At 39.5% G+C, this 16,478-nt stretch overlaps 2 protein-coding genes across 3 annotated transcripts; both read left to right on the forward strand.

Annotated features, from left to right (window-relative positions):
- The first annotated feature begins 2,021 nt into the window (after nt 1-2,021).
- On the forward strand, nt 2,022-7,807 carry LOC116197173 (dynamin-like protein ARC5). 2 transcript variants are annotated; one of them, XM_031527231.1, is made up of 18 exons: nt 2,022-2,426; nt 2,524-2,688; nt 2,775-2,897; nt 3,086-3,307; nt 3,729-3,862; nt 3,965-4,057; nt 4,213-4,276; nt 4,482-4,530; nt 4,740-4,822; nt 5,058-5,215; nt 5,316-5,376; nt 5,498-5,560; nt 5,959-6,059; nt 6,175-6,232; nt 6,392-6,721; nt 7,064-7,228; nt 7,370-7,399; nt 7,559-7,807. In XM_031527231.1, the coding sequence occupies exons 1-18, from the start codon at nt 2,085-2,087 to the stop codon at nt 7,574-7,576; spliced, it is 2,259 nt and encodes a 752-aa protein (XP_031383091.1). In that variant the 5' UTR covers nt 2,022-2,084; the 3' UTR covers nt 7,577-7,807. The 2 variants fall into 2 exon arrangements, with proteins under 2 accessions (XP_031383091.1, XP_031383090.1); XM_031527230.1 differs by having other exon boundaries at nt 2,023-2,426; nt 7,370-7,807.
- A 4,634-nt stretch (nt 7,808-12,441) lies between these two features.
- LOC116194533 (NAC domain-containing protein 104) lies at nt 12,442-14,158 on the forward strand. The gene is made up of 3 exons (XM_031523352.1): nt 12,442-12,966; nt 13,405-13,691; nt 13,817-14,158. Exons 1-3 carry the CDS (start codon nt 12,804-12,806, stop codon nt 13,952-13,954), a joined length of 588 nt encoding a protein of 195 aa, XP_031379212.1. The 5' UTR covers nt 12,442-12,803; the 3' UTR covers nt 13,955-14,158.
- The last annotated feature ends 2,320 nt before the right edge of the window (nt 14,159-16,478 follow it).

A 16,478-nucleotide genomic window follows, 5' to 3' on the forward strand; every position in this document is an offset into this window, starting at 1 on the left:
CGGTCCGGTTCGCCTAAAAACCGAAATGGCAGCTTTGAACCGCCGGACCCATTGAACCGGCCGGTTTTAAGCAAAATTTCATTAAACCGGCCGGTTCTATGGGTTTTTATGGGTTTCCTATTTAATGTAAAAATTGGTTGGTTGTGTAAGGATTTGAACTCATGACCTCTTGCTTTTCATATTAGCATACTACCAACCAAGCCACCACCACTTTTTTGTTCTTTTAACTCTACTTTTAAGTACTTATTAAAATAAAATATTTATTTTGAAGTAAGAAATATTAAATATAGATACTTTCTTATACTATTGTTATATTTCTTTAAAATCATCATACTTTTATCTTAATTATCATAATTTTTTTAATAATATGAATATTTATTTTATTTTAAATAAACGAGCGGTCCGACCCATCGAACCCCCGGTTGGACCCATAAACCCATGACCCCGTACCCCTTCCGGTTCATCATCCGGTCCGGTTCTGATAACACTGCAAAAAAGAGAGAGGGTGGCCAAAGAGACGGAATCTGGCAAGCATGAGTTTGATGAATATGAATTCTTTCCTTTTAGTACTTGTAGGGTGTCTGGTGGTTTGGCCGGAAGCGACGGGTTTTTCCTTCACAAGGCGTAAGGCTAAGGTCGATATTTTTAACTATTTGCCTAATGGTGCAACCTTCCAGATCCACTGTAAATCGAAGAATAATGACCTTGGGGTGCACGTGATCGGGCCAGGCCAAAAGTACGAGCTCTCATTCACGCCTAACATATGGGGGAGGACGTTGTTCTTTTGCGGGGTGTCATGGTCTGGCGGGCACTTCGTATTTGACATTTACAGGGACAGAAGGGACAACATGGACAGGTGCAAGCACTATTGCAGGTGGCACGTAACAAAGGATGCCGTCATTGGATTCAGGGAAGACGGTCCGAACGCTGACATTGTTATTCCTTGGAATAAGTAATGTCGAGGAACCGGAATGTTATAATAAGGTTGTCTTTGTTTAAACTTAAAATATCAGTAATTATTTTTAATTGCTGAAATTTTAAGTATAAATATGTGAAAATTCTTTTTAATTGATTATGTAAAATTATTTTTTGGGTAAATGGTGAAACTTCATTGATAACAAAAGGAATTTATATCAGAGATCAATACCATTTACCCCTGTACAGAGCAGTAAAACTGAAAATACCCAAAAGTTACCCTCAAATCAGCTAAGCGTAGTATCAAAATGGTGAAACATACGCCTCACAATGGTAGAGTGTACGATTTTGCATGAGAATTGGGGAAGAACGGATAACTTTGTTTGCACATCCGAGAGGATCCTTCGTATGATAACTGTTGAAGACGAGACTTGCTTTCGGTGGATCCTGGCGTTCTTCTCCTTACAAATGCAATAGATGTAGTGAGTACAGAGAAGTTTGAGACAAATAACGTCAAGTTTCTTTCCACGGAGAGAGAAGACCCAGTAGAGTTCCGTATTCCAGTCAACGTTGGTTTTGTTCAATCCAACAGGGCTAATAAACTTCTCCAACATGGGCTAATTATGTAAAATTACTTGTCCCTTACGAAAAAAAATTATTTGTTGGAATAAGCATTGAAAATTCAAAGCTCTTATGTATCGAAATTATATTATTTTATTTATTTTTCTTCTCATAATAATTACGATACGCTCACGTCCTTGCATCGAATAACTCGACGTGAATTGGTTGCTAAAATAGTATTGGAACGCTTTCGCTCAGAAATCAACAGGCCCAAATGACGAGAATCATCTATGTTTGCGATAAGCAAAGCCGATGATTCAGATTTTCGCACTCCGGAAACGGTGACATGCGCGCACATGATGTATATCAACTCCTGCCCATATAGTCCGTCACCATATATTATCCGCATAGGAGCCCACGATGGCCATTAGATTACGCGTGGGATCCATTTTCAACCGGTTCAATTCACACGGCCCACGTCAAAAAAAGGAACCGGGACAAAAATTTAAAAAAAAAAAGAAAAAAAGAAAAATAACGATAGTCGATAGATAATAGGGGAAAGGGAGGGAAAAGCCTCTCGCAGTCTCACGCTTGTGCACAGTTCACTGATGGCAGCTGGTGCTGCAATGGAGGACGAAGACTACGGCAGGGCGGAGCAGTGGCGGCTGTACGAGGCGTACAACGAGCTGCACGGGCTGGCTCAGGAGTTCGAGACGCCGTTCGACGCGCCGGCGGTGCTGGTGGTGGGCCACCAGACCGACGGCAAGAGCGCCCTCGTGGAGGCCCTCATGGGCTTCCAGTTCAACCACGTCGGGGGCGGGACCAAGACCCGCCGGCCCATCACCCTCCACATGAAGTACGACCCCAATTGCGAGCTCCCCCTCTGCTCCCTCCTCTCCGAGTCCGACCCCTCCTCCCTTGCGCGTCTCATGTCCCTTCAGGAAATTCAGGTCACTTCCCCGATCAGTTTCCCTTATCTATCCCCTGATCTGATCTCTCCTGATTGCTGTAAATGTGATCACTATAAGCCATGCTTCTCTTCTGTAGGCGTACATTGAAGCTGAGAATATGAGGTTGGAGCGTGAGCCTTGTCAGTTCTCAGCTAAGGAAATCATCGTCAAAGTGGAGTACAAGTACTGCCCCAACTTGACGATAATCGACACTCCGGGGCTCATTGCTCCGGCTCCTGGTCGAAAAAATCGAGCCTTGCAGGTGAAGACCACTTGCTTGCAAGACCTCATTTCATCACTGCCATTGTACAGCATGTCTGGTTGATATGTGATGTCTCATTTTGGTAGAGCCAAGCTCGTGCTGTTGAATCTCTGGTTCGGGCTAAAATGCAGCACAAAGAGTTCATCATTCTGTGCCTCGAAGACTGCAGTGACTGGAGCAATGCTACCACGAGAAGGGTGGTAATGCAAGTATGTCAATGTTAACCCTCATTGTATCGCATGTGATTTGCTTACCTTTGGCTTTACCATTTGATTTATACTTATATTTTGTTCTAGGGATTTTTGCCGGTTCCCCAATTTGCTGAAAATGCGCTAACAGACAGATACTTATGTTCATGAATACATATCAATCTTTAATTGAGTCTGCTGATGTGCAGATTGATCCCGAGCTTTCAAGGACTGTTGTTGTTTCAACTAAGCTAGATACAAAAATACCCCAGTTTGCAAGGTCATCAGATGTTGAAGTTTTTCTCTCGCCACCGGCCTGTACTCTTGACGGCTTCATATTGGGTGACTCTCCCTTCTTCACCTCTGTTCCTTCAGGGAGAGTTGGTCCTGGACATGAATCAGTCTACCAGTCCAACGATGAGTTTAAAAAGGTTTATCTTGCTTACTAACTCCTGTTGGTCTTTCCTTTTCATTGTTTATGTTCCAAGCAAAAGAGACGATGACTGAGAAGAATAGAAAAGGTTGATCGCCTAAGTAGGGCAGAATAGAAAAGTTGATGCGATGTAGTTGTGCAGCCATATATACACCATTAACTTGCTTCAGTGAAGGAAATCCATGAGCCTCTAAATGTTTTCAGCACCAAACCAAGAAATAATTGCTTTTGGTTTGACTAAACTGGCAAGTCTCTGTATATTTTGGTAGCAGTAGCAGCCGGATTGAATACCCTTATTGAAATAGGCATTTTAGTAATAATAAATGAGTTTTGCATGACAGATATAGACGTCAGCAAGGCCTGCTTGTTAAAAAAATGTATTTATGTCCACTAGCTGATACTTCAATTATTAATTTTAGGCTATATCATTGAGAGAGATGGAAGATATAGCCTCTCTGGAGGAGAAATTGGGGCGTAAACTCACCAAACAAGAAAGAAGTCGTATAGGGGTGAGCAAGTTAAGATTATTTTTGGAAGAGTTGCTTCAGAAGAGGTAAACCTAAACCAAAACCTAAAAGCACTAGCAACCTTTGTTTGCTTGACAAGACGTTGTGCATGGAACTAATTTAGGATATATATGCTTGGCACTTGGTAGGTACATGGACAATGTTCCGTTGATAATTCCACTACTTGAAAAGGAGCATCGTTCTGCGACAAGAAAGTTGAATGAAATCAATCAGGAACTCAGGCAAGTATTTAGTTCCACTTTTTGAAACCATGGTTCGTTCAACTCTCTGTGAAAGAGGCATAAATTGAGCAGACATAGCGGCAATATATCTTATGGTCATTTTTATGTACTTCATATCGATTTCAGTTTTTGTAATGTGTTTTACTATGTTGCAGTACTCTGGATGAGGCGAAGTTGAAAGAGAAAGGAAGAACCTTTGATGATCTGTTCTTGACCAAGGTGCTTGTATGAACTCGGCCAATTGCTGAAGCCGATGTTCTAATTTAATTTCAATCTATTAGAAAGAGTTCTTCAGCAAGAGAGAAAAGAAAACATTGTCAAGCTCTAGAACTGCTTCTTTCAGTGTTTCAACTACTGATTGTTCATGCCTGCAGTACCCTGTGTGTACTCTCTTTCTCTTACTTTATCCTTTTCCATTTTTCAGTTATCGCTTCTGCTTAAAGGAACAGTTGTTGCTCCTCCAGATAAATTTGGTTAGTTCCATACTTGTGCCTTGAAAAATGATTGCATGTGGATATATTGTAATTGATCGTGTCGTTTTCTATCAGTATCTTTGTCAATCTGTTGGGTCATGTGGAAAGAGTACTACATCCAATCGCTTCATTCACTCACTATGAACATGTATATTTTTCAGCTGCACAAATTGTGTTAACTTGTTATGGTCTTTTGGTTATCGTTGCAGGTGAAACTCTACAAGAGGAGAGAACTAATGGTGGAGCATTTGTTGGTATTGATGGTCTGCAGTTTCCCCAAAAGTTAATCCCTGTAAGCTTCGAAAGGTTCTTATTATGTCTTCCAATCTGAACAAATTTAAACTTTGACTAACTTTTTTAGTAATGATTCTAATGGAAATCAGTTCCGCTAAGTTATCGCTGACTTATTCTTAAATCTATCTCAAACAATTGCATTTATTAAGATAAAAAAGAAGATAAACGATGTAGACATAAAGATATATAGAAAGCATAATTGAAACAGTAGAAGTGCTTCTGCCTGTGCTCAGAATGCTGGGATGCGTCTCTATGGGGGAGCACAGTATCATCGGGCAATGGCTGAATTTCGTTTTGTCGTTGGAGGGATGAAATGCCCACCAATTAGTCGAGAAGAAATTGTCAATGCTTGCGGAGTTGAAGACATTCATGATGGTACCAATTACTCAAGGTAGCGAGTGTTTCTCTAGCATGATCCATCTCTTATGACAGATTTGTACTCTATGGTTTCCTCTGTGACTCAAAATAGATTTGTTCGTCTGCTGAATCAGAACTGCTTGTGTAATTGCTGTTGCAAAGGCTCGTGATACATTTGAACCATTTCTTCACCAGGTAATTGGTTGAGTTCTGGATTGTTTGTATGCTGATCTGCAGAAACTGAAAGGAGATATAGTTCAACCGACTTCAGTTTTTAATCTTAATCAGACAGTTCACTTCTCTTTTGCTTGTGCAGTTAGGTTCCAGGCTGTTATACATTCTGAAGAGGCTCCTTCCAATCTCAGTCTATCTGCTGCAGGTATACACTTGAATGGCTATTCAAAGCAAAGGTTCCTTTGATCTATACTCCCTCGGGGAATAAGAAAAGACAAAAAAAATAATTATTACAAATGTTGAAAAGTATATGGATGTGTGAGCATATATATATATATATATATATATGTATATATAAATGTAAAGTAGATAGAAAATTTATTATTAAAAATTGATTATAAAAATGGTTAAAAAAATATGAGTGAGATATTATTGTTAAAAGAAAGAAAAAGACAAAACAGTAATGATTGTAATGTTGAATTTGTGGAAGAATAGAGTTGAGTTGACTAGGGTAAAATTTTTATTCTAAAACGAAACAAGCTATTAATTTGTCTTACCTTATTTTAAATTTGCTTTTGGGTCTCTTGGCCTTGGCTTGGACAGAAAGATGGTGAATACTTAAGTGGTCACGAGGTATTCCTCAGGCGTGTTGCTTCGGCTTACAACAATTTTGCAGAATCTACTGAAAGAGCTTGTCGAGAAAAGTAAAAATTTTTCACTCTCTCAGTTCACTTGAAGCTGTTCATTGTCCATGCTTCTCAGATTTTTTCTTTTGCTCATTTAAATAATTATTTTTCTACCTGTGATTTTTTCTGTCAGATGTATGGAAGACCTAGTCAGTACTACCCGTTACGTGACCTGGTCTCTCCACAATAAGGTAAATTATAAATCTGATAAATCTAGTTGATTTTATGCTAAAGTATTATGCAAGTTGCTTCTCTGTGTGCTTAGCTTTGGTAAAATACGACAAATGAACTGTGATTTTACTGAATTGACTACCCGGCTGTAACTACGGAATCTTGAAATCTCATTTCAGAATCGGGCTGGGCTGAGGCAATTCTTGGACTCGTTTGGTGGAACAGAACAATCTCCTGGGAGTGGTCCTCTGGAGTCCACAACAGTAGGGTCAGTTCCTAATGAGAAGCCAGAAGTGAAGCCCAGGGGAGATGTCAAACTTAGCCATTTGGCTTCAAGCAATGACTCGAATACCTTTATTCATACGACAGAAACAAGGCTTGCTGACCTTCTAGATAATACCCTTTGGAATCGGAGGCTTGCCCCTTCTTCAGAAAGAATCGTGTATGCCCTGGTGCAACAGATATTTCATGGCATAAGGGAGTATTTCTTGACTTCTGCGGAGTTGAAGGTTTGTATCTACACTACTAAATTGGATTTCCCGGACTAATAATAGTTACTCAATTCAGTATTTAGCTTATATTTAATCTTTGCATTGACCCTAAGGAGTAGGGAAATGAGCTGATATGAGTTTCCTCAAAAAAATTTATACAATTTCTTCGGGCTAAAAAGGCAATTTTTTTTTTCTTTTCTTTTAAGTTTTATCCTTTGCATGCACATAGGCTATTTTCAAAATCCCTGTACATGTCACAGCAAATAAAACTCCCTTGTCAAGAAATTCGTTATATAACAGTATAGTTTTGCTCTTTGTTGCCTTTCAAGTTTTATAGTAGTTGCGGCTCTGTGTTTGCAGTTCAACTGCTTTCTGCTAATGCCTGTAATAGACAAGCTTCCAACGCTACTTCGAGAAGACCTAGAGTCTGCATTTGAAGATGACTTGGACACTGTCTTCGATATCACTAACCTGCGGCATTCATTGGGGCAGAAAAAACGTGATACAGAAGTCGAGCTGAAGCGGGTAAATCATTTCTTTCATTTTCATCTCTGAGGGAGAGAAACCAAAGGGAAAGTGAAAGGGGAAAGGAGAAGAAGTAAATCGAACTTTACGTGAAGCATAATGTATTTTTTCTGTTTATCTCACTTGCTCTTCAATATGCAGATTAAGAGGCTGAAAGAGAAATTCAGACAGGTACACAATCAGCTTTGTCTGAAACCAATGATTCCGAGCTCTGCCTAAGCCACACCACATGGAAAGAACGCTATCTTATGGACCAGATAAGCCTATGTACTCTGACCAGATAAGTCTATGTACTGTATATCATGTGTACCTTTCCATTGTCCTTTGTAGGTTGATACATCATCCTGAGATAATGAAATCACTCGTGGAGCACGATCAGGGCCCCTGTTTTTGGCTTCATTTTTTGTTGCTTGTCCTGTTGCTCGTCTGTTTTTGTCTTTTTGTTTGGCAGCCGTTGCATGTTGGGAGTCTCGATGTAGAAAGATTGAAACCGAAGCATCATGCTTCACTACTAGGTATTACGCTTTTATGAATGACAGTATCTATAGTGATGCCTGCTAATGACATCGTTTACAGGGATCCTCGACCGAAGAAAATCCCGATCCCCTTAATCCTATCAGGTTTTGATCTTATCCTTATTGTCAAGGATAGCAATGAATCATTAGTGCGTATAGTCATATTAGAACTGGAGAGAATGATAATTAGGGTTGGCACAATGCATCGTTATGCTTTGAGAAGTGAAAGTTTGTTTTTTTTGGATAAATGGTAGAGACTTTCATTGATCAAAATGTATATACATCAAGAGGCCATTTACCCAACACAACGTTAACAAAACTACCAAAAACTAATTAGCTATGGGCAATATCAGGAGGGTTAAACATGTGACTGACTATGATAGCATTTATAATTTTGTGAGAGAATCAGGGGTAAACATAGAGTTTCGCCTTCACATCTGCAAAAATCTTCCGAGTTATAGCCGCTGGAGATAAGCTTTGCATTTAATAAATCCTTGCGTTCCTCCCACGCTATATACAGTATATATAGTGAGTCCACGGAAGTTTCAAACAAATAACATCGAGCTTCCTGCCCCGAAGAGAAGAAAGTTTGCTTAAAGAACCATTATGCTTTGGAAACTGAAAGGTGTAGCTTCGATTACAATAGATAAGATCCATGTGATTTGCTCTTGCTCTAGAAAATCGATGAAGGCTTTTGTCTCATTTGATTTGAACTCGTCACTCTTATGCCCTCATGAAATCCGAAAGGTCACATGCTTCGGCGAACACTGCTCTGCTTAAATTTGGTCCACAGAGAGTGAACCAAACACCGGGATTGGAGTGTCGCAAAGCATGCTTTCCCCGTCATTTCGATGATCTCTCTCTCTCTCTCTCTCTCTCTCTCTCTCTCTCTAGTTTTTCACTTTGTCGGGCTTGCTCGATTTCTATTATTGGACTTTGGATGCTGTTGCTTTCCCTAGGCTATAGAGATATAGATTCATCCACTCCACACTTCTTCTTCCTCCTTTTTCCTATTTGTTGTTATTTCCACATGTCGTTAGGTAAAAAGTTAGGGCAACAGTGGGGAGACAAAGGTGAGTTTTTGTGCAGTCAAATGGCTTCAGAAAGCATCCCCATCCCACCACCATTGGGTCCATCCAATCCAATGACCCTTTCCCCACTTCAACCCTATTACACAAATACATACATACATATATATATATATATATATGTATATGTCAGCTTATAAACATTTGCCATGGATAAGTTGGAAGTGCAATTTCACGTTGTTTGTCTCATCTCTTGGCACTTATATGATGAGAAATGTTCAGTTTTTTTACCTCACAATGATGAAAATGATCTTTTTAAGTTATGATTTTCTGATCTATGTCAAATATCGACTTTGAGGGACAAACATTTATGTATATACATAGAAACTTGTCGTGTGATGAGTAATGTCTCGTACCGCTTCTACTGCAATTGGAATCTATTCGTGTTGTGAATGTGTCGCGGATTAGTGTCAACGTCGAGAAGCTTTATCATAATTCCCTTACCCCAACTATGTTTGTCAGAGTGCGTTTTTCCAGAAAAAGGAAAAATACGGAAAAACACGAATGACAAATGGATCATCCATATGACTTTTAATGGTAAAAACCGGAAATCTTATCCTTTACGAAAATGTGGAATTAGTGGCTGCGATTGGTTCGTAAGAGAAGCCTGGGATCGATCGGATCGGACACTCCGTCGTCTTCGTGATCATCAAATTCCAATTTAAATCCTCAATTGGATCATCTCAACTCATCACATCACTTTGGGCAGTGACTGACAAATATCTCATCCCACTTCTATAAGCCACTTCAAGCCCACGTCAACTTGAATATCCTAAAATCATAATTTCTCTATAAAGACTAAAAAAGGGAAACAAAAATTATTAATATTAAATTGCTTAAGCCCATCTAATCTTCACATGTTACGTGAAACTTGTGCGTTACACTAGATAAAACGTGTTTTTTTTTTGTTCATTTGGTCAACTGGATTATATATATGTGCTTATTTTAAACATTAAAGTAAATAAAAATATATTGATATTCATATAAATCGTAATTTACAATCAGAAAAATTATATAGTTATTCGTGTATATATATATATATACACTTATTTTAATGTTTATTGGTTTCAATAGGAGATCACCGTAATATTCAATTTTTTTTAATAAAGATTTATAACCTTCAATTAGAAATCACTGTAGTATCCAAAATATTTTAACATATTTTCAGTTTTTTTTTAAATTGAATATTATAAACAAAACTAACTTCTGAAGATTTTTGATTATTTTATAACTAATTTAAAATTTTAAAAACTCAAAAAATTGAGAAAATTTCACTCAAAACCGAGCGTTCTGAGGCCATTTGGCCGGAATATGAATTTTTTTTCGATTATAAGGGAGGCCAAATGCCTAGTATAATGAAAGATAAATCCTAAATAACTAATAAAGTTGCATGAGTAGTCCCACTAAGTATCGAACCTGTGACATCTATGTCAACATGTGAATGCGTGTACTACTGCGCTATACCCTCTTTGATATGAATATGGATTTTAAATCAGATACAATTAACTTTTCCTTTTCCTTTTCCTTGTGCTGTGATTGGTTCAGTTTATCCGCCGCCAAAATTGGAATCGACAGATACATTGGGAGAGATTTCCTTTTCAAGAAAAGATCTCGATTCCATGGGAATGGGGCCGGTCAATTTAGTTAAGCTGCTCTCGAATCTATTATTCAATGCAAATAGAACAATTTGTTCAAGTTGATATGTGGATGCAAGTGGATAATTATAATGGATAAACACTAATTAATCATGTCATTAGTAAACCTAATTATTATCTTCGGGAGCAGATTGCGCATATACAACTTGCTCAATCCTACACGACTCGTCTCTATATTCTTTCATTGCATGAACTCCTCTCGATCCATTAACTTAAACTAACACTATTCATCATAATAATGTGTCTTTTTTTTCTTAAAAATAAAAAAAACCACACATATATAAATCTCCATGACATGAACAACTTATTTTCTATGTTTCAATACTAACAAAAATCTTTCTAGATGTTCATATTATTTATTTGAGATACATACAACCGAACCGAACATTTCAGATGAAACTTAGAATTACTTCTCGTTTCAATACTGGTGAAATAACCTCCTAAGGAATATACACGAGTAGTTGTCAAAGAACGTAAAATTTATCTTCAATTCGCTAAATAGCTATCTAACAGGTAAAAACTCATCAATGAATGCCGGTGATCATATTATTATTTGTAACTGTTGAGCTCGATCATATCTTCCGCATGTAATGAGCAATAAAGCCTAGAGGATCTTGGATCGTAATTCTTATAGCGACCGGTTGCGGCATTTCAATTAGACCTAATTATATTGGTGCAATGTCTATTTTTAAACCTTATTTTAGCGATAAAAATGTGTGTTAAAAATAAAGAAAGAAAGAAAGAGAACTAGCTACCTATATGAATAGCTTTCAACAGTCAAAAACCATTGATTGCAGTGACAGGGGGGGTTGACATTATAAGATGCATATAGGGAAGGAAGGAAGGAAGGAAGAGTAGTAGATCATCAAATTTTGTGAGGATGTGCGGCCATATAATAATATAGAGAGGGAGAAAACACAAATCATCATCATGATAATTTTTTTTTGCTATGCTATTAAGTGTTTTAGGCACACTCCAAGGATGTAGGGGCCCCACGTCACCCCCAAGTTGAAATATGGTCCACGACCAAACCCATTTCCATGTTTCTTGCCACGTGGATGCATAGCATGTGGATGATATAAGCATGAAGTATGCTATTCATCCAATTTGTTTTACCCCCCCTCCCCTTTTGATTATTACTCATGAATAAGGTTACTAGTTATAATGCTAATTGACATCATCAGCTCATTAATCAGATCTTTCTCCTTCCCAGCCCATCCAAACTACAAATATACGTGCATACTACTATTTTTTTTAGAAGTAACTTCGAGAGATTTTGCATTGGTATAAAACAAAAAAGAAAGCGCTACATATGATTAATATTCAATAATAAATTCATTAGTAAATTCTGGTACTGAGAGTTTCATGAATGATTTGGTTAACTTGGTGTATATATCTCTCTCAGCATTTACATGAGGTTTGGCAGCAACTTGTGAAAGTACTAATTCTTGGAACACTTACTAAAAGGGAAAAAAAAAAAGAAGGAGCATTTTCATGGATCAATTATATCATATATCATAATGAACAAAGGATGAGGACATATGCCATATGTATGTGTGAAGTAAGCATGCATATAGGTTTGCTTGATTACCATGGAAATAAGGAGTTGTTCATTTTTCTAGCATATGAGGTTGAATTCCAACTATAAGTAATTCACTCAGATCTGCAATATGTACATAATTTAATGTGTGAAATATGTACAGTCCGAACAGTCGTACAACTGTAAATGATTAGTTTAGATCGCGAAGAAAAAAATACATTAATTCATATATCATATCGAGATATCACAAGGTAAAGAGCACATATATAAAAAAAAGGAAATAAATGGGATAAAAAGGAAACCTTTGAATCTCCCTCCAATGCTAATAGATCCCGTTAATCGGAAGCATCAAAACGATTTCGTTTAGCCGCCGCCATGGAAGCTGCACCCAACTCTCTCTCTCTCTCTCCCCACCTCTTTCTCTCTCACATGCACACACCACCCCTTACACAATCAAAGCACTCAAAAAAATAAGAACTCCTCAACAAACAATCCTTCCTTCCTTTCCCCCAATCAATCGTATGATGTGATCAACTCCCACCACCTTCCACCTCACGTCTCTTCCTTCTCCCTCTCCCACACTATAAATTACCATATAACGTTACTTCTAGATCACTATATCTATTCTTCCATATACCCTCCATCGATCCCACCTCCCTCGATCATTTCAATTCAGTACGTCTTGATATATACACATTCTATTTGGACATTATACAGATGTGTGGTTGCCTTGTTGGAATACCCCAGTTAGAGTTCTTCCAATAGAGTTTTATAAGTATGGGAGATAACAATGTGAACTTGCCTCCCGGTTTCCGGTTCTACCCAACTGATGAAGAGCTTGTTGTCCACTTCCTCCATCGCAAGGCCGCCCTCTTGCCCTGCCATCCCGATGTCATCCCGGATCTCGATTTGTATCCATATGATCCATGGGAACTCGAAGGTACATCTACAATCACTTTTGAGCTTTCCCTCGATTTGTTGCGAAGGCGCCTGCATGTGTTGTAAGCTTGCAATCTTTTGCATGGACTGCTTTGAAAGTATTGCATCTTGTTATTTGTTGAGGCGTCTGTTTAGCTCTATATATATGCTCGGTGTTATCATTTCTCGAATGGATAAGTTTCAAACTTGAAATTTCAATATACATGCATGTTTGGAATTACGACGCGTTATGAATCACTCTATTCGGACTTCCCGATTCATATTCGAGCTTGCACGAATGTGTCACATTAATTCCTAGAATGTTGAAATTAACTCTATATATTTTTTGATGAATAATTACATTAACTATACATGTATATGTATTCGTGCATGAATAAAGATTAAGAGAAAACTTAAGTCTCACGAGTTTGTCTACATGGAACTTTATTGATACTCTCAGGAAAAGCTTTGGCTGAGGGCAACAAGTGGTACTACTTTAGCCGGAGGACACAAGACCGGGTAACCGATAACGGGTATTGGAAGCCATTAGGAGTCGACGAGCCAATTGTCACTAGCGCAAACGAGAGAGTTGGAATGAAGAAGTACTTTGTTTTCTACGTTGGGGAGGCTCCGGGAGGTATGAAGACCAACTGGATCATGCATGAGTACCGCCTCTTCAGCGGTGGTGGCCCGAGCACCAGCAGTGGTGGTCGTTCATCATCTAAAAGAAAAGGGAATACGAGGACGGTCTGTATCTATGCCAAACCCCTTTTTGATAATTATACAGTTGCATAATAGCTTAATTCTCATGTTTTAAAATTTTCACTAATTATGTTACTGTTGTAATTGACGCTTTTGAATGTTTTTCATAGGATTATAGCAAATGGGTTTTGTGCCGGGTCCACGAACGTGATGGCGATGGCGATGCTGGCGACGGCGATGGGACAGATCTCTCGTGCCTAGACGAAGTTTTCTTATCGTTGGACGACCTTGACGAGATAACAAATTAAGGAGATAAGTAGGAAAGAAAAGCTGATAGCGAGGCTAGCCAAGGTCTCTCTCTCTCTCCCCCCTTCCTTCTCTCTCTATAGTCTCTACATTCATTTGCAAATGTACTCAAATTAGAATTATGGTATGTTGATTGGTGAATTCTTGTAGCAACAATCTCATAAAACAAGCTAGAATTCCTAATTAATGCAAAATCTTTATTCATAGTCGGCCAGTTTTCATGTTCATTATTGTTACGGAATTGTGATTCGGGTTGAATTCATGCGCGATCCTCCCACTTGCGAACAACCTGCAAAAGAGAAAGATTGAGGTGGTGGTCTGATTTTCCTCTCCGTCATTCAAGTCAACCAAGGTACTCACGAGAGCAGTAATACGTCCCCCCTAGACAGTGGGCGTACGTTGATATTTATACATGATCATGAAAATATTCGTTACCTTATTTAATAGGATTCTCGATATATCGCACGAATATTGTATCTTCTTAAATCAGGGAAGATACTCGGGCTCCACACTGACCCTGGCAAGTCTCGTGCTTCGTTGGGCTTCGCTGAGGTCAGTGGAGCTTTGTCCCTTAATGGGTTTTAGAGGTCCTCAATGGCCCATCAAGTGTCGGGCCCAAAACTCTGTCCCCAACATTGCCTCCCTACTTGGGCACGTGCTCGTCGCATGCTCTAGGATAAGACCGCCACTCGTCGCTATTTGGTTCACGATAACCCATAACAAACACAATGCCACCATACCCCAACTATCAGATCGAGTTCATCTCATTGTCCGGTCGAGGATCGCTCCACATTCATGAACATAGATGCACCCTAGCCGTTAGATCAAAGCTGGGACAGAAACCCTCAACCGTTGGATCACACGGCGTTTTGGCTTCGCAGCTTGTAGCAGTAACGATAAAATTGCTACCCTTACATCGCCTTAGCCAAGCGAACCCTCCGGCTTTCGAGGCCTATAAATACCACTGCCTTTAGCCTTCCATCCTCACTTGCAATCAAAAGTTGAAGCTATTTTAATTTTCTTTCTCTCACTACTTCTTCAGAGACCATCACTTTCTTCCTTAAACCTCCCTCCATCACTTGCTCAAATGGCCAGAAACAACCCTTCCAAGACTATTGGTGATGCTCCCACCAACACCGATACTGTAAGGACCTTCTCGTCTAGGGCCGAAGGTAGGAAGGTCTTCGAGGTCAATTAGATCTCTCGGGATGAGTTTGTGAGGGCTGTCATTGAGGCAATTGAATATTCTGGATCTTCACGGATAGAGGGATGGCGATATTGGAGTTAAACATAGGGATCCCCATCATCCTCCTCTCCATCTCCGTGAAGCGTTCCTCGATCATCTTGTTGACCTCCTTTGGTGTCAGCAGGGTCAGAGGTGTCACTATGGTCGGAAGCAGCTCCGCAGGCTGGGAAGCACTATTCTCCTTCAACACCTTCTTCTATTTCTCAGGAGACTCCGAGTGGACCGAACTTACAAGACGATTGGTTACGTCTTCCTCCGATCCTGTCATCTCATGCATGATCATCTTGGAGAAAGCATTCTCCCGACGCTTGATTATGGCGTGGACTTATGCCCTAAGAGCCTTGGGAAGGCTGTTGATTACCTGCTCATCCTGATCATGGGCTTGAGGAGGTGGGACCCTACCGGCTGTGCCTGGAGCAATCCTGGGGAGTTGCACATCATTTGAAGGGTGATTCGAATGCCGATCGGCCCTGCTATCTCCAGGGTTCACTCTCGAATTTGCTTGACTTCTGGTCACAAGTATCGTTCTAGCCTTGAAGTGTCCAAACACGAACAAGAACCGGTAAAAACTTAAACTTTTCGCACGATTTCCATAGAGGGCACCAATGTTACGGACTTGTGATTCGGGCGGAATCCACATGCGATCATTGTGCTCTCGAATAACCTGCAAAAGGGAGATCGGGGTGGTGACTTGATTTTCCTCTCCGATGTTCAAGTCAATCGGGGTACTCACGAGAGCAATAATACTCCCCCCATAGACAATGGATGTACCTAGATATTTATATATGATTATGAAGATATTCGATACCTTATCCAATAGGATTCTCGATATATCGCACGTATATCGTATCTTCTTTAATTTGGAAAGATACTTGGGCTCCACATTGACCCAGGCAAATAGCATGCTTTGCTGGGCCCTTGCCGAGTTCTGCTGAGTCCAACGGAGCTTTGTCCCTTAGTGGGTTTTAGAGGATCTCATGGTCCATCAAGTGTCAAGTCCAAAACTTGATGTCTAACAATTACTAATCGCAATGGTTATGAGATTGAAATGTTGGTCAATAACCGTAAGAAGGAAACCTCCAGCGATTGACTTCCAAAGAAAGTATGTCCCAAGCCCGTGCTTGTCATTGAATCCAGATACCACCTCTCTTGATATTAGTCGGAACTACAAAGTATACGGTACGTGTAATTCTTATCATTGAAAGCCTGTTTTGTTTAGCAGATGAGATAAGATCCCCGATTTCAATTTAGATGAGGTTTAACGTACGGTACTGATAGGA

This window comes from Punica granatum, chromosome 2 (genome assembly GCF_007655135.1).
Source record: "Punica granatum isolate Tunisia-2019 chromosome 2, ASM765513v2, whole genome shotgun sequence".
NCBI lineage: Eukaryota > Viridiplantae > Streptophyta > Magnoliopsida > Myrtales > Lythraceae > Punica > Punica granatum.